The sequence below is a fragment of the Dendrobates tinctorius genome, unplaced genomic scaffold (assembly GCF_039654945.1).
Source record: "Dendrobates tinctorius isolate UK_male_01 unplaced genomic scaffold, ASM3965494v1 ptg000102l, whole genome shotgun sequence".
NCBI lineage: Eukaryota > Metazoa > Chordata > Amphibia > Anura > Dendrobatidae > Dendrobates > Dendrobates tinctorius.
The window spans coordinates 37,299,995-37,325,614 of record NW_027361770.1 but is presented as its reverse complement, the minus strand read 5'-3'; the positions used below and the strand labels follow the sequence as shown (position 1 = coordinate 37,325,614).

Genomic DNA, 25,620 nt, shown 5'->3' with positions numbered 1-25,620 from the left:
ATCTTCCCATCAATTCTAACCATCTTCCCTGTCCCTGCTGAAGAAAAGCAGGCCCAAACCATGACGCTGCCACAACCATGTTTGAAAGTGGGGATGATGTGTTCAGGGTGATGAGCTGTGTTGCCTTTACGCCAAACATATCGTCTGACATTGTTGCCAAAAAGTTCAATTTTGGTTTCATCTGACCAGAGCACCTTCTTCCACATGTTTGGTGTGTCTCCCAGGTGGCTTGTTGCAAACTTTAAACAACACTTTTTATGGATGTCTTTGAGAAATGGCTTTCTTCTTGCCACTCTTCCATAAAGGCCAGATTTGTGCAGTGTTCGACTGATTGTTGTCCTATGGACAGACTGTTCCACCTCAGCTGTAGATCTGTGGTTCATCCAGAGTGATCATGGGCCTCTTGGCTGCATCTTTGATCAGTCTTCTCCTTGTTTGAGATGAAAGTTTAGAGGGACGACAGGGATCATTCAGAGATCCACAATGAACTTCTGGAGTGAGTTTGCTGCACTGAAAATAAAGGGGCTGAATAATATTGCACGCCCCACTTTTCAGTTTTTGAATTTCCACAAAAATGTAAAATAACTAATAAAAGTCAGACACAGCCTAAAGAAAGAAGGGTCTAAAACCTCTAATGCTGAGTAGCTACCCCAAAATCCCAGCCCACCAAACTACTTCATAAAGTGCCGCTAATGGTGCAGATTTATTTGTAAGTATCCTTACCCATGTGGGGACCTGATGTGCCTCACCGACGCGTTTCGCCCAACAGGGCTTCTTCTTAGGCTATTTTCTCTTGGACTTCAGGCTGTATATGACTTATATTTGGTACCACTGTTTACATTGCATATTTATTGCTATTACGCAGTCTGGGTCTGGGGGCACCTTTATATGTTGACCCAATATAGTCTTTAATTACCTTTTTCCCCTTTTATATCCTTTAAGTCCTAGACGACTTGCATGGATGCCATTATATCTCTGCTATTTGGTGCTATTTTGTGTACAATTGTATAGCCTGGTGTTTTTGGCTTTGTCCTTCACCATAGATATATATACTCATTAGATGGTGGCCCGATTCTAACGCATCGGGTATTCTAGAATATGGCCAGGGGGAGACCAACGTTCAAAAGATGGTCCAGGATGATCCACCACGATCGGCAATCTCACAGCAGGGGCCTGGTCGCTGCTGCGTGTCACACTGAGGCTAAGTACCCACGTTGCAGAAATGCAGCGTAAATTTTTGCAGCATTTTCGCAACTCCCGCTGCAGCAAAAACGCATGCGAATTTGCATGCGTTTTCCCGCGAAAAACATGTTCTTCACGCGATTTTCGCATGCGGCATTCAAGCGCATTCCAAGTGATTTGAAGCATCGCTTGGAATGTGATTGACAAGTTGGTCACACTTGTCAAGCATAGTGTTTGACAATTGTGATCAACTTTTTACTATTGATGCTGCCTATGCAGCATCAATAGTAAAAGAATGTGAAAAAATAATTAAAAATTTTTTTTAAAAAAGGTTATTCTCACCTTCCGATGGCCCCCGATCTCCTCTCCATGCTCCCGGTATCTTACGGTCCCAGTAATGCTTAGCGCGAAGGACCGGAGATGACGTCACTCTCGCGAGAACGCAACGTCATCAGCGGTCTTTCGCGCAAAGCATTACTGGGACCGGAAGATGCGGGGCGCGTGGTGAGAGGAGCGAAAGACTCCGGGGGCCGTCGGAAGGTGAGTATATCACTATTTTTTGTTTTAATTCTATTTTTACAGGTTTATGGTACCCAGGGCCTGGAGGAGAGTCTCCTCTCCTCCGCACTCTGGGTACCATCCGCACATTGAGCGCCGCAGATCTCCTGACGGTAGTGGTGGCGTGCATCATTAGAATGCCGTGCCAATTCGCGGCCAGACTGCGTCTGTCGCTGATTGGTCGCGGCCGGCTGGGCGCGACAAATCAGCGACGCGGGATTTCCGTTACAGACAGACAGAATTAGACGATTATATAGTAGAATTGGTTTTACTTTTTATTATATATGTATTTGTTAATAAAAATCATTTTTGCACCTTGTTTGTGAAGAGTGATATTTTGGTGTAAAATCTTGAAGTTCTTTTTTTGGGTCATTTGACTCTAGTATTCATTGTAGGCTGTTCTGTATGGGGAGTCGCCTATTAATCATGTTTGTTCTGAATTAGTGATCATTTGCAGGTATATGATATCCTTTGCTGTACTAATATGTACATATATTCATTATGCAAACTAGGGCCAGGTCAGTGAGGGCTCAGTGACCTGTCAGCAGTCTGCATTATGAATATCTAATCAGAGCACCACATACCCCAACCCCACCTTAGGGCACGAGAATCTCATTAACATAAAACTGAAAATAAAGATTAAAGAACAACCATAAGAAGGATTTTATCAACAAAGGTATCATTTTAATCAGTATAACGGCACCGACCTGATAGTGTCTGTAGGTTACTATGCATTATCCTGCTGACAGGTTCCATTTAAGTAGCCAGTCTAATGTAGATTTGTCATGGCGTGTGACCCTGTTTACAAAAACTACTATATGACCTAAATAGAACTGTCAATTTAGAAAAATTATGTCAGTAGCCATTGAATGATTCTGCATACTCATGTTGTTTTCCCACTTGAACTGCAGAAAAGACTTAAAATTTGTCTCTGAAATTGAGAAGGAGGTGAAAGCACTAGTTGATGCAGTCAATAAGGTAGGCTGGTTTTTACATTCAGCAAGCCTTTACCTAAGCAATTCCGTATATGTACAATTGACATTGCCTGTAACTTAGAAGGACGTATGGAACATATACCAGTGCTTCTCACAAAATTTAGAATATCATCAAAAAGTTAATTTATTTTAGTTCTTCAATACAAAAAGTGAAGCTCATATATAGTCATTACAAACAGTGATCCATTTCAAGTGTTTCTGTTAATGTTGATGATTATGGCTTACAGCCAATGAAAACCCAAAAGTCATTATCTCAGTAAATTAGAATACTTTAACACCAGCTTGAAAAATTATTTTAAAATCTGAAATGTTGGCCTACTGAAATGTATGTTCAGTAAATGCACTCAATACTTGGTCGGGGCTCCTTATGCATCAATTACTGCATCAATGCGGCGTGGCATGGAGGCGAACAGCCTGTGGTACTGCTGAGGTGTTATGGAAGGCCAGGTTGCTTTCATAGCAGCCTTCAGCTCGTCTGCATTGTTGGGTCTGGTGTCTCTCATCTCCTCTTGACAATAGCCCATAGATTCGCTGTAGGGTTAAGGTCAGGCGAGTGTGCTGGCCATCAAGCACACTGATACTGTTGTTTTTAATCCAGGTATTAGTATTTTTGGCAGTGTGGGTAGGTGCCAAGTCCTGCTGGAGAATGAAACTTCCATCTCCAAAAGCCTTGTTGGCAGAGGGAAGTATGAAGTGCTGTAAAATTTCCTGGTAGACGGTTGCAGTGACTTTGGTCTTGATAAAACACAATGGACCTACACCAGCAGATGACATGGCTCCCCAAACCTTCACGGAGTGTGGAAACTTCACACTAGACCTCAAGCAGCTTGGATTGAGTGCCTCTCCACTCTTCTTCCAGACACTGGGACCTTGATTTCCAAATGAAATGCAAAATTTACTTTCATCTGAAAACAACACCTTGGAAAACTGAGCAACAGTCCAGTTCTTTTTCTCCTTGGCCCAGGTAAGACACTGCTGGCGTTGTCTACTGGTCATGAGTGGCTTGACACAAGGAATATGACACTTGTAGCCCATGTCCTGGATAAGTCTGTATGTGGTGGCTCTTGAAGCAATGGCTCCAGCAGCAGTCCACTCCTTGTGAATCTCCCCCAAATTTTTGAATGGCCTTTACTTAACAATCCTTTCAAGGCTGCAGTTATCCCTGTTGCTTGTGCATCTTTTTCTACCACACTTTTTCCTTCCACTCAACTTTCCATTAATATGCTTGGATATAGCAATCTGTGAACAGCCAGCCTCTTTAGCTATGATCTTCTGTGGCTTGCCCTCCTTGTGGACTGTGTCACTGACTTCCTTCTGGACATCTGTCAAGTCAGCAGTCTTTCCCATGATTTTTGAGCCCACTGAAACAGACTAAGGGACCTTTTAAGCGCTTAGGAAGCCTTTGCAGGTGTTTTTTGTTGTTTGTATTCTAATTTACTGCGATAATGGTTTTCATTGGCTGTAAGCCATAATCATCAACATTAACAGAAATAAACACTTGAAATAGATCACTCTGTTTGTAATGACTCTATATAAGATATGAGTTTCACTTTTATTATTGAAGAACTGAAAAACTTTTTGATATTCTAATTTTGTGAGAAGCTCTTGTACCTATTTTCATATAGTGTATAGCAGTTATTCATATAGTAGTCTTGCTCTGGACCTTCATAGTCTTTATTGCAATTTATTTACTCACACACTTTACCATCATCACCTGTTCCTTATATTACACATCTTTTAGCAATCATTTCAAATTGTGTTGTTTTTTTTTTGTTTTTTGCAACATGTTTATCAATTTACATTGATTCTCATTAATTTTACTCGTTTGTTAATTTAGTAGTTGATAGAAAAAAAATTCTAGAGTTCTAGCCTTTTGACGACTGCCGATGCCCACTATAACAGCCGTAGTTACGGGTATTTATTCCCTCGATCGGGAATAGCTCCGTCAAGCGGTTGCAATTCCCTCTGTTATCAGCTGTAAATGACAGCTGACGCCCTGCTGTATCTGCCCTGGTCAGTTTTGCAACCGATATTGGTTGATTAACCCCTTAAATACCGCTGTCAATTATAACAGTGGTATTTAAGTTGTTATAAGGGGATCACAAGACTTTCTTAGTAACATCAGACCCCCGGGATGAGAATCATAGGTCCCGATGGTTACCATGGTACCTTGAGGTCATGTGATGACCCCAGGGAACGGTGGCCTGTCATATCCTCCTATAAGCTGGCTCTCACAGACAGTGAGTCACTGACAATCTCATACGTAAGTACAGCAGTGTATTAGACTAGTGATCAAACTGAAGATTATACGTGTCCCACAGTGGGACAAAGTGAGAAAAAGTAAAATTATGTAAAAAAAAAAAAAAAAAAAAAACTCAAAAGCTCACGCAAATCACTAAATTCCGTTTCACCATTCAGAAAGCAGCGTTTGTGATTAAACTAAAATAAACAAAAAAGTACACATAATTGGTATTGCTCTACACAACTGGCACGTCATTTATTCCATTTGGTGAACTCCATAAAAAACAAAAAACACATGAAAAATGTCAGTATTTCATCATAGTGACTCACAAAAAAGTGAATAAGCGATCAAAAAGTCATATGTAAAAAAAAAAAAAAATGATGCAAATGACAACACCAAACCGTCCCACAAAAAAAACAAACCCTAATATGGCTCATTCTTGAAAAATATAAAAGATACAGCTCTCAGAATATGGCAATGCAAAAGCAAATTCATTTTTGTAAAAAATTGTTTTTAGTCTGTAAAAAGAACAAAGCATAAAAATATGAATCTGGTATCGCTGAAATTGTACAGACCTGACTTCATGATGAACGACGCAGAAAAATAAAAACTGAATTGCTGCTGGTTTTTGGGGTTTTTTTTTTTTCATTCTGTGCCTGAAAAATCTGAATAAAAAGCTATCAAAAAATATTATGTATCCCAAGATGGTACCAAAAAATCTGCAATGTGTCCCGCAAAAAATGAGCCCTCATGCAGCTCTGGTTGCCAAAAAATAAAAGTTGCAACTCTAAGTAAGGTTAAAAAAAAACTACTTTAAAAAAAAAAAAATTCTTACTGTGTGATAGCAGGAAAACCTAAAAAAAACTATATTAATCTGGTATTGCTGTAATCGCTCCGACCCGAAGAATAAATCCACCTGATCATTTATACCTCACGGTGAACAGCACAAAAATAAAAATAAGAACTATTCTTGTACTGCTGCCTGTTCATTCTACCTCCCAAAAATTGGAATAAGGCTCGGCTTACGTTTATCCTACGCTCTCTGCTGAGCGCACATTGGGGTTTCCGTGTAAATTCCACAAAACCGCGATTCATTCTGTGAGGCAGTGACCAAAGTCATATGTGCTCAGAAGTGTATTAGATCTGCTGGAGTGCCTGTGAGTCACAAGGCAGAGTAAAATTAAGCTTGAACCTGTTCAGGCTATTTTAACCAAGGAGTTGTTCAGGAAAACCCCGGTATGGGCTTTTAGTTTTGAAACGGACTGCAGGAAGGTAGTGGGGCTGGTCTGTTTCCTCCAGCCCGGATCTTACCAGTGGCTCAAAGCCACAGAATCTAGGAGAGAGGGGGAAAAAAACCCACAGGAGGGTTGTGTGTCAGTTTTGGAGAGTGCAACCTGTGGAGCAGTTGGCTCTGCAAGAGGTTCCGTCTGTGTGAGTAAACACAAGGCCAGCAGAGCAAACTCCTGGTATCCCGCAGCCTGATACGGTGGTGCAGTTACTCTCAGCAATGGGATATATATGAACTGTCTTGTTTCCCGGCTGCAATCAGGAGGATTTCCTTCTTGTGTTTCTACGTTGTGAGTATTGAGTATTAAAGAGACTTTTGTTTTTGGAACTCTACTGTGGTCACTGCCTGTCTATCACACTGCACCAACCCTGCTGCTCTACAAATCAAAACCCCGGACTTCACCACTTACTTATAAGGCAGATGGAGTCACTTTGGACTGGTCTGTTCCACCATTTTAGGAGTCTTTTTAGCGCACGAGTGTGAGCGACCACATATCTGTGCATGCCTAAAAAGATGGATACCACCGGAGCAGACGCCAAACGGAATCCAAAGTGTCTCCATCTGCCTCATGGTGGGTGGTTCTGTTACTGGTTTTGTCTGAATCGCATTTTTGTGGGATTTATACGGAAACCCAAACGTGAGTGCTCAGCGTAGAACACAAGGCTGGGGCCTTATACTGGAAGTGATTTAAAAAAATGCTATGTACCTCAAAATGTTATCAATAAAAACCCTAGTTTATCCCTCACAAAACCAGCCCCCACTCATGTCTGTCATCTGTCACTGGAACTATAGGGGGTTCCCAAGTAACTGGTAGAACAAAGACTCTGGAAAAGCAACATGGCTCCCACCCCCTCAAACAAAATCCAGTGAATTCTGCGCTACCAAATCCAAATGCCCCTCTTTGCCTAAACCACATTAAGAGGCCACATGTTTGCCATTATTTTAATAGAGAGAAGGCACTTAATTTACAGGTGCATATTGCCAGAAACAGAAGCTGGGCATAATGCATGGTAACGCTACAATATATGGAGGCTCTACACTGTATGGGGACACAATGTATGGGTTCTAGACTGGCAAATATGCAATTCTCCAGGTAAAAAAAAACATCTGGCGTGGATGTTACAAGATAGTCACTATGGCCGTAGCTGAATTCATTGAGAGATGCAGTGTCTACAATGGGGTCACTTTGGGGGTTTTCTGGCACCTTCGGGGCTTTGCAAATGTTGCCCAAAAACTATTCTAGCGAAATCTGCACACCTTGATGAATTCCTTGAGGATTCTAGTTTCCAAAATGGGGTCACATGGGGTTTCTGCTGTTTTCACATGTCAGGGGTTTTTCAAATGCGACATAGCATTCACAATCTATCCTAGGTAAATACTGTTTTTTTTTTTTCTTTCTTAGTTCTGCCTTGTGCACAACCAGAAGTTTTTGACCACATATGTGATATAGTTGCATTCAGGACAAATTGCATAACAAATTGAGGTCCGTTTTCTCCTATTATCAATTGTGGAAATTGCAAATTTGGGGCAAAAACATTTTCATGAAAATTTTCAATATGACAACCTAAGGTTATCAAATTGTGTAGTACATGTAGGTTAAAAATGCTTACTATACCCCTGGACAAAATCCTTGAGGGGTGCAGTGTAAAAAATGTGGCTACTTGTGGGGGTTTTCCACTGTTTAGGCAGATCAGGAACTCTCCAAACACAACATGACGACCACAGACCATTCCATCAAAGTCTGCATTCTATAACGTCACTCCTTTCTTTCTGAGCCCTGCCATGCACCCAAGCTGTAGTTTTCCTCCACATATACGGTATTGACGTACTCAGGAGAAACTGCACAACAAATTTGGGGGTGTATTTTCACCTGTTACCCTTTTTAAAGTAAAAAAAAATTGGGGCTAAAAGTGCATTTTTGTGGGTAAAATGATTTTTTTTTTACACAGCTCTACGTTAAACTTCTGTGAAGCATTTGGGGTTTCAAGGTGCTCACCACACATCTAGATACATTCCTTAAGGGGTGTAGTTTCCAAAATGGGTCACTTGTGGGGGTGTGTCCATGTTTTAGGCACATCAGGAGCTATGCAAACACTAGTGTCAGCTGTCGATTCCAGACATTCTTTTGTTCAAAAAGTCAAACTGTGCTACTTCACTTCCAAGACCTGCCTTGTGCCCAAACAGTGGATTTCCCCCACATATGGGGTATCGGCATACTCAGGAAAAATTTCACAACAAATTAGAGGGTCCATTTTCACCCGTTACCCTTGTGAAAATAACAAATTTGGAGCTAAAGTAAAATTTTTGTGGAAAAAAAAAAAAATAGCTTAAATGTTAATTTTTTTCCTTCCACATTGCTATAGCTCCTGTAAAGCACCTGACTGGTTAATAAACTTCTTGAATGTGGTTTTGAGTACTTTGAGGGGTACAGTTTTTAGAATGGTGTCACTTTTGGGTATTTGCTACCATATAGGCCCCCTAAAGTCACTTCAAATGTGAGGTGGTCCCTAAAAAAAACGGTTTTGTACATTTTGATGGAAAAATGAGAAATCGCTGGTCAATTTTTAACCCTTATAACCCTTCCTAACAAAAAAAATTATGTATCCAAAATTGTGCTGATGTAAAGTAGACATATAGAAAATGTTATTTACTATTTTGTGTGACATAACTCTGATATAAGGGCACAAAAATTAAAAGTTTGAAAAGTGCAAAATTTTCGGAATTTTTGCCAAATTTCCGTTTTTTTGCTTTTTTTCATAAGTAAATGCAAGTTATTTTGAACAAATGTTACCACTATCATGAAGTACAATATGTCTCGAAAATACACACTCATAATCAGTGGGATCTATTGAAGTGTTCCAGAGCTATAACCTCATAAAGTGACAGCGGTCAGAATTGTAAAATTTGACTTGGCCAATAAGGTCAAAATTGGCTCGGTCACTAAGGCTAGACACCGATCGATACATTTTTGATGATGTCTTGTGAAGGCTTAATTCTTTAATGGTGGAAGTGTTACAAGAATCACTTGTGATTTCAAAAATGTGGTCATGTTGCTTACAGATTTACAGGGCATTTTTATACAGACAGTAATAAAGTAACACTATGCTGTTTTTACATTTTGTTGTGTTTTGTAAACTGCTAATGAGTGCGGACAGCTTATGTACTCACTTCTATTATGTAATGATTTTTTTTCAGGGAAAACAAACAAAAAAAAGTCATTGTTTCCCACCAATGAATAGAGACCATCGAAAAGTTATTCATGACCTTGCTGAAGTGTACGGTGTAGAGAGTGTGAGCTACGACAACGAGCCCAAACGAAATGTTGTTATCACTGCCATCAAGTGAGCACATTTTCACATTATTAAGATTTCTATAAATGGATTAGTACTAATGCATAAGATAATGTGCAAAAGTTTTAGGCAGGTGTGAAAACATTTTCTGCAAAGTGAGAATGCTTGAAAAAAGGGTTAATTGTTTATTTTTATCAATTATCCAAATGCAAAGGGAACAAAATAAAAATCTAAATTGCATCAATATTTGGTGTGACCACTCTTTCACTTCAAGGTAGCATTTATTCTAGGTACACTTGCAGAAAGTCGGGGATTTTGTAAGAGTAATCAGTGATATGTAACAGGTGATAATGACGGGTTCAACCTACATATGGAAACGATCATTAACTGTAACAGAAACAGCTGTGTAGGACGTTTAAAACTTGGTGAGGAACAACCAAACTCTGCTACGTAGGTGAAGTTGGTGAAGACAGATTTATGTCACAGGTCATGTACTATGGCAAAACTGAGCATCAGCATCAAGACTCAAGGAATTTTATACTGCATCAACAAGGTCACTCCAAGGAAAAGATGTCAAAGTGGACTGGGATTTTTTTATTCTCTTAATATATTGCAGTCATCATATTATATAGCACTTTGTACTTACAATTGCTCATTTTGCCTTTCTACCCAGTAAGTTATTCTCTTTTCTGTGCTCTATGCAGAAACGGTCTCTGTTCCCTACCAAAATCATTCCCCTCTTAAACTTCTGACTCGACAGCTCCTCCTCCCTCTTTCAGGAACTTTTGCAATGACTCCTGATTCATGCCAGGAAAATTTACCTTCTGTTTCTGCATAGAGCTTAGAGGAATTCAGCTAGTTTGTGTTAAATCATGTGATGTCATAGACCTAATGAAAAACAGAAAAAATAACTGGGTAGAGGGGCAAATTGAGCATCCATAAAAAAGTGCTATATAATATGATTGCAATATATTAAGAGGAGAAAACTTTCATGGGAGTGCTTCTTTAAGTTGTTTTGAAAATATCCCAAAATGGGCAGAGTTGAAAACCATAGATTCAGTGGTCAGGCAAGGAAACTTTGCGCAGCAGACTAAAGACACATCATGCATATTTCCCTTCAAAATTGAAAGCTGTCCAGCAGTGCCATCAGCTCAAAACTGGCAGCAACCAGTGTCACACAACTACACCCATCTACTATTCAGAGAAGTCTGGCTAGAAGTGCTCTACATGGAAGAATTGTGGCCAAAACCATACCTTTGCCACGAAAACCAGGCCAAGGTTTCTCCACTATGCATGAAAATTATTTGCAGGTACTTTGCACTGATGAGTTAAATTGTGAAATATTTTCCTGATACATAAGTCAGTTTCTCCTCCAAAGGACTGGAGAGCATTTCAACAATGAGCGTGTACAAGCTGCAAGAGAATCATGGTATAGGTTCCGTGCAAGTTTGGAGTTGGGAAATATTAATGGAGTTCTCAGTTGTGAGAAATACATTCAAATGCTTATCCATTTTGCAATACCATCAGGGAGCCGTCTGATTGGCTCCAAATTTATTCTGTCCCATATTTAAGAAATGGTATCGGCACTCCAAACATTTACCAAGTTTCTCATACACGGCAATGGTGCTTAGCAATTGAAAAAGGTGCTTATAGTCCATAGATACTTTGTAAATAGAAGAAAGAAACTTGCATTTCTCACCAAAGCATTAAATTGTATCAAACTTCATTCCACGGTCATAAAAACAGGGCGGAGACGAGATGGGTAGTAGAATTCCATACAGATAACAGCGGTTTCACGCCTAGTAAATGTTTCTTCCTGATTCAGCCTTTTCACACCTAGTTCCTGGTTCAGAATGAAGCATGTCCTAGGTGTAAAACTGTTGTTTTTTGTATGGGATTCCTCTACCCCCTTCCTCCCTTTTTGTTTTTATGCTTTTATTCCAAAGTTTGTTACGTTTTAAATATTTGGTAAGGGCCGCAAATTTGTCTTTTCTATTACAAAGTATCCACGGTTTTCTGCAACAGGTCGTGACTCCAAACATAGAGCCAATGTCATTTAGAACTATTCTCCGCCTAAAAAAAGAACTAGGAGCCCTGGAAGTTATGATCTGACTCAACATGGCCTGATCTCAACATGGAGTCTTTTTGGGATTACATGAATAGACAGAAGGATTTGCGCAAGCCTACATCCACAGGAGATCTAGTTAGTAAGGTTAGTCCTCCAAGATGTTTGGAACAACCTCCTTGCTCAGTTCCTTCAAAAAACTGTGTGCAAATGTACCTAGAAGAATTAATGTTTTGATGCTACTCTGAAAGCAAAGGGTGGTCACACCCAATATTGATTTACCGTATTTTTTTGGACTGAAAGGCGCACTTCTTTTTCCCAAAAAATTTTAGTCCAAAATGGGGGTGCGTCTTATAGTCGGAATATACTTACAAGTGTGGCAGCAGCAGGAGTCGGCGATTCTGTGGTGGTCTGAGGCTGCAGAGCGATGATCACACTCCCTTCCCAGGCTGGTGCAGCAGTATTCAACGGTGTGCATTGGTGCGGGAGCTCTGCTGACATTTTGTGTATCCCCTGCTCTTGCATTGCTGTGATGGGTGCTTCCGGGAAAATGGCTGCTGGAAGCTGCACATATGCAGATTGAGATCTTGTCCCGAGATTCTGGGAGACAAGATCTGGGTGCCGAGATCTCAATCTGTGCATGCGCCACCCCGACAGCCATTTTTCCGGATGGAACCACATCGCGGCAGTGGACGTGTAGGGGCACCAGGCTTTCACAAAATGTCAGCAGAGCCCCCCGCACCACTGAGCATCGACGAACCTGCAGCACCAGCCTGGGATGGGATTTCCCGGAGGCCACCACATCACATCAATGGATGTGCGGTGGCTCCAGGCTTCTGGAAAATGTCGGCAGATCCCCTGCACCACAAGCACTGCAAAACCTGCCGCACCAGTCTGTGTTGGGAGCTATATCGCCGGACCACCAAACACCCCCTATGACCACGCTCCACCAGCGCTACTGACTTCCTCCGGTAAGCTGAATTTGGACTGTAAGACGGACCCCCATTTGACACATTATTTTTTTTTTTCCTCATTTTCCTTCTGAAAATTTGGAGTGCGTTTTTATGGTCCGGTGCATCTTATAGTCCGACAAATACAGTAATTTCTTTTCACTTTTCATATCTTTTCATGGGATAACACTGAAGATATGACACTTTGATGCAATGTAAAGTAGTCCGTGTACAGTTTGTTTGGTGTGCCCCCCCCTAAATAACTCAACACATGATCATTAGTTTCTAAACCACTGGCAACAAAAGTGAGTACACCGCTAAGTGAAAATGGCCAAATTGTGCCCAAAATGTCTATTTTGTGTGGCCACCATTATTTGCAAGCACTGCTTTAACTCTTCTGGGCATGGTGTTCACTAGAGCTACACAGGGTGTCACTGGGATCCTCTTCCCCCGCTTGCTCAGGCCCCGGCACTTGCAATACTTGCCTTTCCCTGTTCCTCTACACCTCCGTTGTCTTCCGTGTTTTCTTACTATATGACATCTCAGGGCAGAGGGTGTGATGACGTCACTACTGTGCGCCCTCTGCCCTGAGCAGTCACAGTGCAGAGAGCCGGAAGACTGCAACACTGCAGTCTCGACCTGTGGCCAGAGAGGAGAGATGAATATGTTTTTTTTTCCGTGAATGGAGCAATATATGGAGATCATTCTGTATGGGACATTATATGGGGCCCATTCTTTATGGAACAATATAAGGGGCCCATTCTGTATGGAGCATTATATGGGGCACATTATTCTGTATGGAGCATTATATGTGGCTCATTATTCTGTATGGAGCATTATATGGGGCCTATTATTCTGTATGGAGCATTATATGGGGTCCATTATTCTGTATGGAGCATTAAAAGGGGGCCCATTATTCTGTGTGGCGCATTATATGGGGCCCATTATTAAGTATGGAGCATTATGGGCCCATTATTCTGTATTGAGCATTATATGGGACGTATTCTGTATGGAGCATTATTTGGGGCCCATTATTCAGTATGAATCCTTATATTGGGCCCATTATTCTGTATGGGCCATTATATGGGGCCCATTATACAGTATGAAGCATTATATGGGGCCCATTATTCCGTGAGGAGTATTATATGGGGCTCACTATTTTGTATGGTGCATATGGTGCCCATAAATACTGTATGGAGGATTATGGGGTGCCCCCTCACAGTACTCTATGGAGGATTATGGGGTGCCCCCTCACAGTACTGTATGGAGGACTATGGGGTGCCCCCCACAATACTGTATGGTGGACTATGGGGTGCCCCCCACAGTACTGTATGGAGGACTATGGGGTGCCCCCACAGTACTGTATGTACTGTATGGAGGACTATGGGGTGCCCCCCCACAGTACTTTATGGAGGACTATGGGGTGCCCTCCACAGTACTGTATGACGGACTATACTGTCCTGTCTAAAACAAAAGCTTTTGAATCCATGCAGGGCACGCGCTGTGAGGATTCACAGTTTTCAGAGCTATTGTAGAATTTACAATAGATATCACCCATATAATGTAAGAAGTAAGTGAAACATTTGGCATTGTACTATATCTATATTTTTCTGCCGTATCTGTATATCACGAATCATGGTAGGTGTTAAAAACCTGGAGCCAACCCTGTCCACAGATGCTCAATAGGGTTTAGGTCTGAAGACATGCTTGGCTGTCCAGCACCTTTACCCTCAGTTTCTTTAACAAGGCAGTGGTAGTATTGGACTGGGCTGTGGAGTTGGTAAGCCAAACCTCTGACTCCTCAATTTCCATGACGTCTGATTTCACAGCACTGGCCACTACTGAGCATCAGACAGAAAGGCAGCAACAATTACCTGACCAGATCTAGGAACAAATTGCACTACAGGGTGCAGCCAGCCCATAAAGCAAGATGTTAGCAACACAGGTGCAAAATACCAGATTAACACTGTGTGAACAGCAGCCTATGCGGGCCTTTATTGTGCAATTGTATACTGGGCAGTCACCCCCTCCAGGAATGGGTAGGTGGAGAGTGACTGTTAATCTGGTATTTTGCACCTGTGTTGCTAACATCTTGCTTTATGGGCTGGCTGCACCCTGTAGTGCATTTGTTCCTAGATCTGGGCAGGTAAGTGTTGCTGCCTTTTTGTCTGCTATTTTAAAAATGAATTTTTGGAGACCTTGAGTCTTCTTTAGTGGCTTTACTATTTAGTTAACTACTGAGCATGTACATAAAGTGCAGCACAGATTCATCAGCTAAAAGCTATGATCTTTAGATGAGGAATATGTAAACTAGAAGCTTGGGCTGATAAATGGCAAATGAGCTTTAATGGGGATAAATGTAAGGTCATTCACTTGGGTAGAACGAACAAGATGTATAATTATGTGCTTAATTGTAAAACACTGGGCAAAACAGTCACTGAAAAAGACCTGGGTGTATGGGTGGACGACAAACTCACATTTAGTGGCCAGTGTCAGGCAGCTGCTGCAAAGGCAAATAAAATAATGGGATGCATTAAAAGAGGCATAGATGCTCATGAGGAGAACATAATTTTACCTCTATATAAGTCACTAGTGCGACCACACTTAGAATACTGTGTACAGTTCTGGTCTCCGGTGTATAAGAAAGACATAGCTGAACTGGAGCGGGTGCAGAGAAGAGCGACCAAGGTTATTAGGGAACTAGGGGGTCTGCAATACCAAGACAGGTTATTACACTTGGGGTTATTTAGTTTGGAGAATCGAAGGCTTAGGGGTGATCTTATTACAATGTATAAATATATGCGGGGACAATACCAAGACCTTTCTAATGATCTTTTTACTCTTAGACCTGTGAAGGGGACAAGGGGGCATCCTCTACGTCTGGAGGAAAGAAGGTTTAAGCATAATCACAGACGCGGATTCTTTACTGTAAGAGCAGTGAGACTATGGAACTCTCTGCCATATGATGTTGTAATGAGTGATTCCCTACTAAAATTTAAGAGGGGACTGGATGCCTTTCTTGAAAAGTATAATATTACAGGGTATATACACTAGTTTCCTTAGTGTTGCGTTGATCCAGGGAGCTAGTCTGATTGCCGTATGTGGAGTCGGGAAGGAATTTTTTTCCCCAATGTGAAGCTTACTGTTTGCCACATGGGGTTTTTTTGCCTTTCTCTGGATCAACATGTTAGGGCAAGTTAGGATAGGATATGGGTTGAACTAGATGGACTTAAAGTATCCCTTCAACCTTAATTACTATGTTACTAATATAACAGACATTTATAGGACATTTCATTACTTCTCCAAATTCTTATGAAAAAACTTATTTCACATCCTGCATTGTACTACTGTACCCATTTTATTATATATTTGGAGAATCAGTCTATCCATTTTATACTGACTCTGACACCAAAATGGACTCAGACTCCACGACTCTGACTCCACAGCCCTGGGCTTGGAGGTGTGTTTGGGGTTGTTGCTGAAATACTGCCCTGTGACCCAGTTTTCAAAGGGAGGGGATCATGCTCTACTTCAGTATGTCACTGTACATGTTTGCATTCATGGTCCCCTCAATGAACTGTAGCTCCGCACTTCCGCCTGCCCTCATGCAGCCCAAAACGATGACACTCCCACCACCATCCCTGACTGTAGGCAAGACACCCTTGTCTTTGTACTCCTCACCTGGTTGCCACCACACACATTTGACGCCATTTGAACCAAATAAGTTAAGCTTGATTTCATCAGACCACAGGACATGGTTCTAGTAATCCATGCCTTTAGTCTGCTTGTCTTCAGCAAAGTGTTTGCGGGCTTTCTTATGCATCATCTATAGAAGAGGCTTCCTCCTGGGATTACAGCCATGCAGACCAATTTGATGCTGTGTGCGGCATATTTCCTGAGCACGGACAGGCTGATACCCCCACACCCCTTTAACCTCTGCAGCAATGCTGACAGCACTAATACATCTATTTTGAAAAGACCACCTCTGGAAATGACGTTGAGCATGTGCTCTCTACTTCTTTGGTCGACCATGGTGAGGCCAGTTCTGAGTGGAACCTGTCTTATTAAACCGCTGTATGGTCTTGGCCACTGTGCTGCTGCAGCTCAGTGTCAGGGTGTTGTCAATCTTCTTATAGCCTAGGCCCTAGACCATCTTTATGTAGAACAATAATTTTTTTTTCAGATCCTCAGCGTTCTTTGCCATGAGGTGCCATGTTGAACTTCCAGTGACCAGTATGAGAGAGTTTGAGACCCATAACACCAAATTTTACGCACCTGCTCCCCATCACACCTTGTAACACTGAGTCACGCTGGGAGGGAAAATAGCTATTTTGGCACAATTTAGCCATTTTAACTTAAGGGTGTACAGTTATACAAGCTCTGCATGGACTACTTTACATTGTATCAATGTCATATCTTCATTGTTGTCCCATGAAAATATATAATAACATATTTACAAAAATGTGAGGGGTGTACTCATTTTTGTGATATACTGTATAATAAATTGAATACATTTTGACTGTTAGGTATGACATTTTTTCCTAGACGCTTTATAAAAGGAGTGTTGTGTATACAGAATTTACAACACATAGTAAATTTGCTCCATGCCAATCTCTCATTAATTTGTACAGTTGTGGCCAAAAGTATTGACACCCCTGCAATTCTGTCATATAATACTCAGTTTCTTCCTGAAAATTATTGCAAACACATTCTTTGGTATTATCTTCATTTAATTTGTCTTAAATGAAAAAACACAAAAGAGAATGAAGCAAAAAGCAAAACATTGATCATTTCACACACAACTCCAAAAATGGGCAAGACAATAGTATTGGCACCCTCAGCCTAATACTTGGTTGCACAACCTTTAGCCAAAATAATTGCGACCAACCGCTTCTGGTAACCATCAATGAGTTTCTTACAATGCTCTGCTGGAATTTTAGACCATTCTTTGGCAAACTGCTCCAGGTCCCTGATATTTGAAGGGTGCCTTCTCCAAATTGCCATTTTTAGATCTCTCCATAGATGATCTATGGGATTCAGGTCTGGACTCATTGCTGGCCACCTTAGAAGTCTCCAGTGCTTTCTCTCAAACCATTTTCTTGTGCTTTTTGAAGTGAGTTTTGAGTCATTGTTCTGCTGGAAGACCCATGACCTCTGAGGGAGACCCAGCTTTCTCACACTGGGCCCTACATTATGCTGCAAAATTTGTTGGTAGTCTTCAGACTTCATAATGCCATGCACACGGTCAAGCAGTCCAGTGCCAGAGGCAGCAAAGCAACCTCAAAACATCAGGGAACCTCCGCCATGTTTGACTGTAGGGACCGTGTTCTTTTCTTTGAATGCCTCTTTTTTTCTCCTGTAAACTCTATGTTGATGCCTTTGCCCAAAAAGCTCTACTTTTGTCTCATCTGACCAGAGAACATTCTTCCAAAACGTTTTAGGCTTTTTCAGGTAAGTTTTGGCAAACTCCAGCCTGGCTTTTTTATGTCTCGGGGTAAGAAGTGGGGTCTTCCTGGGTCTCCTACCATACAGTCCCTTTTCATTCAGACGCCGACGGATAGTACGGGTTGACACTGTTGTACCCTCGGACTGCAGGGCAGCTTGAACTTGTTTGGAAGTTAGTCGAGGTTCTTTATCCAACATCCGCACAATCTTGCGTTGAAATCTCTTGTCAATTTTTCTTTTCCGTCCACATCTAGGGAGGTTAGCCACATTGCCATGGGCTTTAAACTTCTTGATGACACTGTGCACGGTAGACACAGGAACATTCAGGTCTTTGGAGATGGACTTGTAGCCTTGAAATTGCTCATGCTTCCTCACAATTTGGTTTCTCAAGTCCTCAGACAGTTCTTTGGTCGTCTTTCTTTTCTCCATGCTCAATGTGATACACACAAGGACACAGGACAGAGGTTGAGTCAACTTTAATCCATGTCAACTGGCTGCAAGTGTGATTTAGTTATTGCCAACACCTGTTAGGTGCCACAGGTAAGTTACAGGTGCTGTTAATTACACAAATTAGGGAAGCATCACATGATTTTTCGAACAGTGCCAATACTTTTGTCCACCCTCTTTTTTATGTTTGGTGTGGAATTATATCCAATTTGGCTTTAGCACAATTCTTTTTGTGTTTTTTCATTTAAGACAAATTAAATGAAGATAATAATAACAAAGAATTTGTGTTTGCAATCATTTTCAGGAAGAAACTGAGTATTATCTGACAGAATTGCAGGGGTGTCAATACTTTTGGCCACAACTGTATGGTCATATTGATGGTTACCATTTGATAGTGATTACTTGTTTAGATAGTTAGAACTTGCTGCATTAGGGAACATATGCAAGCATTAGGGAACATATGCAAGCATTTATTCTTTTTTTGCTAAATTCTACAATGTAATTGGCATACCAAACTTTGTAAAAATGTTTAAAAATTGCTGCAAATGTTAGAAAACAAATAAAAGGAAACATTACTCCTCCTTTCTCCTGCAGATCTAGCACAGAAGCCCTTGGCGGATCTCCTGGTCTTTGTGTACAAGGGCCAGAATGTGGCTCGTCGGTCAGGTGCGCTACTACTGGCATCATTGAGAAGTCTGTATGGGACAGATTATTGGAGTGCCCGGCTGGCAGGTCCCGGGGTGCTGGTTAGATTAGTTCCGATGCTGCTCCTGCCGGGTGCCTCAAAGGAGGATGAGAACATGGAATGCAGGAAAACACGGTCACAGTGGAGCGCAAAGGACGACGAGAAGGAGAATAGATAAAAGCTCTCTTCTTTTATTAGATTCCACTAGGCGTTTTGACGGATAACCTCCATCTTCATCAGGTGGCATATCGCTATGCCACCTGATGAAGGCGGAGGTTATCAGTCAAAACGCGTAGTGGAATCTAATAAAAGAAGAAAGCTTTTAACTACTCTCCTTCTCGTCCTTTGCGCTCCCCTGTGGCCGGGTTTTCCTGCATTCCACTTCTGGCATCATGGCTTCCATTACGGAGTGGTGACGCCAGTCATTTGTTAGGTGACCACTGACTGCAAAACCACATGCAGGTCGCCTAAAATAAGACCACTAAAGCTTCAGCACTAGACCTGCAGGAGAGAGGAATTTTGTTGAAGGTTTTTTAACATTTTTAAAAATGTTAGAAAATAAAGGATAACTCCTTTAAGGAAAGTCTGTTCTTTCAAAGCCAAATATTGAGGTGTAGCCTGTTATTCTTGACTATGTATACATCAATCTTTTGCAGAGGCAAATCCATGTGCCCAAGTGTTTCCCTTATGTCTGTAATTGAAAGAGAAATCCAGGCAAGACCCCCTCCTCCCATTGCCCATTACAGACATCAAGGTGAAAGGTGAGTCAGTGTTGGTTATCTACCCCTAATTATTTTAAAGTACTTTAAAACCAGAAGGAAAAAACTACACTTCACATGCATATTATATCAAGTTTTGTGTAGCAAATGATGTTTTAGAAATAGATCTCTGTTGCTTACAGTGGGATGTGACTTGACCATGTGCTTGCAAATTTTTATTTCAGGAATGGTGGAAGCAGTGGCCCACAGAAGACCATGCGAGAAGAACCTGTAATAGATTACTTTGATGTGCAGGACTAGTGAGAATATTGGAAGGGTTTTGTGGACTTATGTGGCCACTAAGTAGTGAAATCCATCAGTCACACCAAGTAGTCATCGGTCTAATACACATTCATTAAACACTGCTGGGATACCTGCGCAAAACATCATGATTTCTGGTCCAAAATATGCTATCACAATAAAACTATAGACTATCTAACTCATGAATTACCTTGCATTGGATATTCCAACAATGTCATATCTATGAGCTTTTTTTTTCTCCAGTAAAAGATTAAAATGTTTCTTCCTATAAAATGTACCTTTTTGGCCCAGCTTTGCAACTTTCAAGAACTACCTGCCAAACCTTGTAATTACTTGAAAATTGATTTTACATGACAAAATAGGAAAGTAATACATGCATTATGTGAACATGCAGCTTTTCTGTATCGGCCGAAAAAGGCAGCCAAAGGGTCCAGATTGTTTTCGTTCTGTCCCTTTAGTCATACATTTCCAATAACGTATGTAAAAAGAGAACAAAGACTCAAACCTCTGTAAACTTAATGAAAATCTCTATGCTGGCTGAGCAGTCATTTCCGGGTGGATGTTGTACTTGCATTGTGTTAGAGGACCTTTCAACCAAATTCATGTTGAACTGGATCCACAATGATATAGTGGGGGCAAAGCAGAATATAACGTTTTGTTAATTGCGGAGATGTTGGCAATCAAAGTATTTGACACCTAATAAGTTAATTCCCACTTGGACTTAACAAAAGTTACGAGAGTTTTCACTGAGGACATGTATTACTTTCTTCTGAATGATTCTGACCAATAATAAGCTGGCAGCAACACAGTAGAAAAAGAGCATGCCCTCACCATAGGTTAAAACAGGTTTCTCAGTGTGTGATGTAATAGTAGAGACCTAACCATCTGCATGAGTCAGTGTGGGGGGAGGGCCAGCACAGCTAAGTTTAGCTGTGTCTCATTACAAAGCCTTCAGCTCTCCCCTCATAACATGGTCACCTCTGTTGTACTGGCTCTCTCCCACATTCTTCCCAAATATGTCAGTAATAACGTTTGTGTCTGCTGTTCTCCATTTGTACTTACTCTGCAGTGAGATCAGAGCAGGGAACATCACATCTCATACAGACAAAGCCCAGTACAGACTGCTCTTGTGTGAGAAGTAATGACAGCCTGAACTGCTTTCACTGAACATAAGTGTGCATACATGTCACGCACTGCGAGGGGGTGTGTTCTTCTTTCTACTACTTTATTGGTCATTATCATACAGGTGGAAGTACACGCCCCCAGTGAAAGCTCTGATAACTCCAGTGGGTCCAGGTGGCTATTAGCTCATTAGGTGCCAAGTACTCTGCAACGATAGGTGAAATTAGAAACCTAAATTAATCTGCTCTGCAACCACTATTAAATAATGTCTAGTTCAAGAGGAAAAAATTGATGAAAAGATCCTTTTTATCTGATTGCTTTCCTCTGGAGTTATTTTTTAGGGTTGGTTACATGTGCACATTAAATATTTGCAGACATTTCTGAATCAAAAATACTGCTTTAAAAAAATGTGCGTTTTTGATGCATTTTGATTTTTTTTTTTCTAGAATGACATGCTGCAGATTTGAAACTGCTATAAATGTGTAAGTGAAAAAATAAGCAACGTGCATAATATTTCAGACGAATCATTTAAGTTTCTGGGATAGTAAAATGCTACATATTTTGTGGGAAAAACTCAATGTGCACATATTTTTAGTACGGTTTATAGCATAAAAGGTGTTTTCAGTTGAGGAAGCTATATCCTGTATAGCACTTTTTAATTTTGCTTTAACCCCTTTCCGACATCGGGCGTAATAGTACGCCAATGTCGGACTCCCTCCCTTTGATGTGGGCTCTGGCGGTAAGCCCACATCTTTCCCTGGATGTATGAGCTGTTTTGAACAGCTGACATGTGCCCGCAATAGCCGCAGGTGGAATCACGATCCACCCGCGGCTATAAATTATTAAATGCCACTGTCAAACGCTGATGGCTTCATTTAAATGGCGCTTTTGGTAATCGTACCGGAAATACGCACACCGGTGACCTGCATCACGTGATCGCAGGTCACCGGAGTGGCGGCATGACAACCTGAGTTCTCGTTGTTAGTGCCGGATTGCTGTGAGAGCCACCCAGTGGTCGGTGCTCATAGCAAGTCACCAATTCTACTACATAGAGGTGATCTGACCATCACCTCTATGTAGCAAAGCTGATTGGGCAATGGCAGCTTCTAGTCTCGTATGGAGACTATTGAATCATAGCAAAAGTTTTAAAAATAAAAGTGTTTAAAAATATAAAAAAATATAAAAGTTCAAATCACCCCCCATTTTCCCCATTCAAAATAAATAAAAATAAAATCAAACATACACACATTTGGTATTGCCCTGTTCAGAATCGCCTGATCTATCAATAAAAAAAAAAATTTACCTGATTGCTAAACTGTGTAGTGAGAAAAATCTCAAAACGCAAGAATTATGTTTTTTTGGTCGCTGCAACATTGCATTGAAATGCAATAACGGGCAATCAAAAGATCGTCTCTGCACCAAAATGGTATCAATAAAAACGTCAGCTCGGCACGCAAAAAATAAGCCCTCACTCAACCCGAGATCACGAAAACTGGAGACGCTACGGGTATCGGAAAATGACGCAATTTATTTTTTTTTGCAAAATAGGTAAAAGAGAACCTAGACATGTTTGGTGTCTATGAACTTGTAATGGCCTGGAGAATCATAATGGCAGGTCAGTTTTAGCATTTGTTGAACCTAGTAAAAAAATTAAAAAAAAAAACTAAAATCAAGTGTGGGATTGCACTTTTTTTTTTGCAATTTCACCACACTTGAAATTCTTTTCCTGTATTGTAGTACACGACATGCTAAAACCAATGGTGTCGTTGAAAAGTACAACTCGTCCCGCAAAAAATAAGCCCTCACATGGCCATATTGACAGAAAAATGAAAAAGTTATGGCTCTGGGAAGGAGGGGAGCAAAAAACGAAAAAAATGCAAAACCGAAAAAAGCTCCTGGAGTTAAGGGGTGAAATTTGTGGCTGGCAGGTTGTTTTTATTCTGACTCATTCACTTTGAAACTTGAGTATTGTGTCTGCAGTCAATTCGTGCCGGTAAGGGCCAGTGCAGACATCGTGTATTTTCTCATCCGAGTGGTTTGGGTCAATCGTGCAAATCCTACTCTAATTGCAGTGTGATCAGATTCTCTCAGATGAGAAGATTATTTCTCGATCGTCTCCATTGTGTCAGCCTGGAAAATCAGACTGCACTCATATGTCATCCTAGTGCAGTGTGACTCTTTGATTTGCATGGTCGAGTGCAATCTGTATGTCTGATCAGACTCTGGCTTGCTGGAATTTTTTTTGTTTTTGCCATGCTTTTTTGCAGTATTTTTGGGGTACAGATTACTTTGCTTTGTCTACAGCAAATGTATGATAAAGCTTTATTTTCATGCGTTTTAGCAGCGTTTTTTCACTTCCTCATTGCTTTCTATAGGTGAAAAAAATGCAATAGCCTTTGGGTATGTGCACACATTGTATGCTGTGTGTTTTTCCATGCAGTTTTGTCACAAAAACTGATGGATTTCCAAGTGCCAGCAAAGTAAGAGATTCTACTTGTCCCACTGGCTGGCTAGTAATACACATGTTTTGAAGCTTTGCACTATTGTTTTTTTTTTCATTGATGAATTTTAGCAACTTATTCTCATGGTGATTACTGATGTCATTCATGATCGCTTAATTATTGTTTGGAAAATCATATACGGTACATACCAATATAACAGCCAAACACCTATTCATCGATACAGAGAGAAAGTCTGTCTTCACAATCTGGTAATCTTTTAATGCAGTAAAATGTTCAAATTTTGGTAGATAGTGATGAAGAGGCACAAAACATAATCACTGGTAAGAGCACCCTAATGAATCTGTATAAGAAGACAACACAGGCTCATTTTCTAACCTTTCCCTTTAAGTAGTCACTATTGTTTCAACAAACTTTGCATAAATTGATAGCACAAGGAAATGTAAGAAACCTTGTAACATATCTTATGAGACATCCATTTGCCGCACACCCTGAACTCCAAAATCACTCGGGTGTGGAGGGAGACATCTCAAATCAGTCTTGGTCAATATAATAAGGACTGCCTGCTCACTGAAGTATTAAATTGTGGCTCAGCTTCTATTAAAGTCTATGGAGGGGAGGAGCAGGGAAAAGCATTCACTCAGATGCAAAAATGATGCTGCATCCTCCTGCAAGTGATTTATCACACTTCACTGCTGGATTCACAGCTACACAGCTCAGGCCTGCTGTAAAATAAATGCAGTGGAAAAATCCACACCTTTCCAAATACTCATGCACCCATATTAGAAATCATGTAGTACACCAGCACTTTGCATTCGCATCAGGAGGTTAGGCATTTTTAGAACTGTCACAAACCATGTACATTATACCAAACATGCAGTGCTTGGCAACAATTTCATGCCAACCTTCTAATTTTGTACCTAATCAGTCCTGTACTCTGGATGAAAAGCCATGTACAATAACTGCATTTAATGCTGAGGGAGAAATTTATGAAATTAGAATGCAAAAACCAAAATTGAAGCTTTTTAATCAGCACTATAGTGGCACCTATACGTCACGCATATATGAGATGGTAATGAGGAGAATTCCTTCCTTTGTTTGATACTTAGCCCAGAATGAATCCACTGATAAAGGGTAAGTTCACACTAGGTGTACTTTCAGTGGTTTTCTTCTGCAGCAAAACCTGATCTCTTGGCAGGAAAGAAGCAGTAGAAAAGCCTGTTTTTCTTGCATTTTTTGTGCATTTTTTGCTTCGGTTTTTGCTGCGGTTTTGGCATGCTAGAGTTGTTTCTTGTGCATGCTGATAAAGTTTAGTGTTGAAAAAAGTTCTATTCTATAGAATCAGGTTTTGGCACAAAAAACGCAGCAAAACCAGATACCTTCATTTTTTATGTGGTTTTTCAGCGTTTCTTTCACCACCCATTTATTTCAATGGGTGAATAACGCTGAAAGAAGTCACATACTCCATTGTGCAAAAAAAATATGCAAAGGACAAAATCCTGATGACAAGAAAACCAATGTGTGTGCATGAGATTTCTGAAATCTCAGACTTTGCTGGTACTGTAAAAAGCAGCTGAAAATTTGCATAAAAAAAGCATCACAAAAAACGCTGCAAACACGCCCAGTGTGAACTTGGCCTAAAGCAGGACATGAACATTTAGACAGTGTTTTTCTGTTTACTATCATTTTTTCCTATGTCAGAATACCAGTAATTGATATGAGCGTTAAGATTAGATAGCGGTGTGTTTTCTAAAAAAAAAAAAAAAAAATTGGGGGTAGATTAAAAATTAAAATTTCCATTTTGCTCTGAACATCATGTCCCAAAACACCTCTGATCATGAAAAGTTTTATGTATGTGCTAACTGGTGACTAA

At 40.7% G+C, this 25,620-nt stretch overlaps 1 protein-coding gene across 1 annotated transcript in view; it reads left to right on the top strand.

Moving 5' to 3' along the window:
• NFX1 (nuclear transcription factor, X-box binding 1) overlaps nucleotides 1-20,443 on the top strand; it is a 142,581-nt gene extending 122,138 nt beyond the window's left edge. The window contains exons 21-24 of the mRNA XM_073587844.1: nucleotides 2,652-2,718; nucleotides 9,461-9,606; nucleotides 19,804-19,908; nucleotides 20,091-20,443. Of these exons, the coding sequence (XP_073443945.1) occupies nucleotides 2,652-2,718; nucleotides 9,461-9,606; nucleotides 19,804-19,908; nucleotides 20,091-20,166 (394 nt within the window). The 3' untranslated portion in view covers nucleotides 20,167-20,443. The remainder of the gene's footprint in view (nucleotides 1-2,651; nucleotides 2,719-9,460; nucleotides 9,607-19,803; nucleotides 19,909-20,090) is intronic.
• The last annotated feature ends 5,177 nt before the right edge of the window (nucleotides 20,444-25,620 follow it).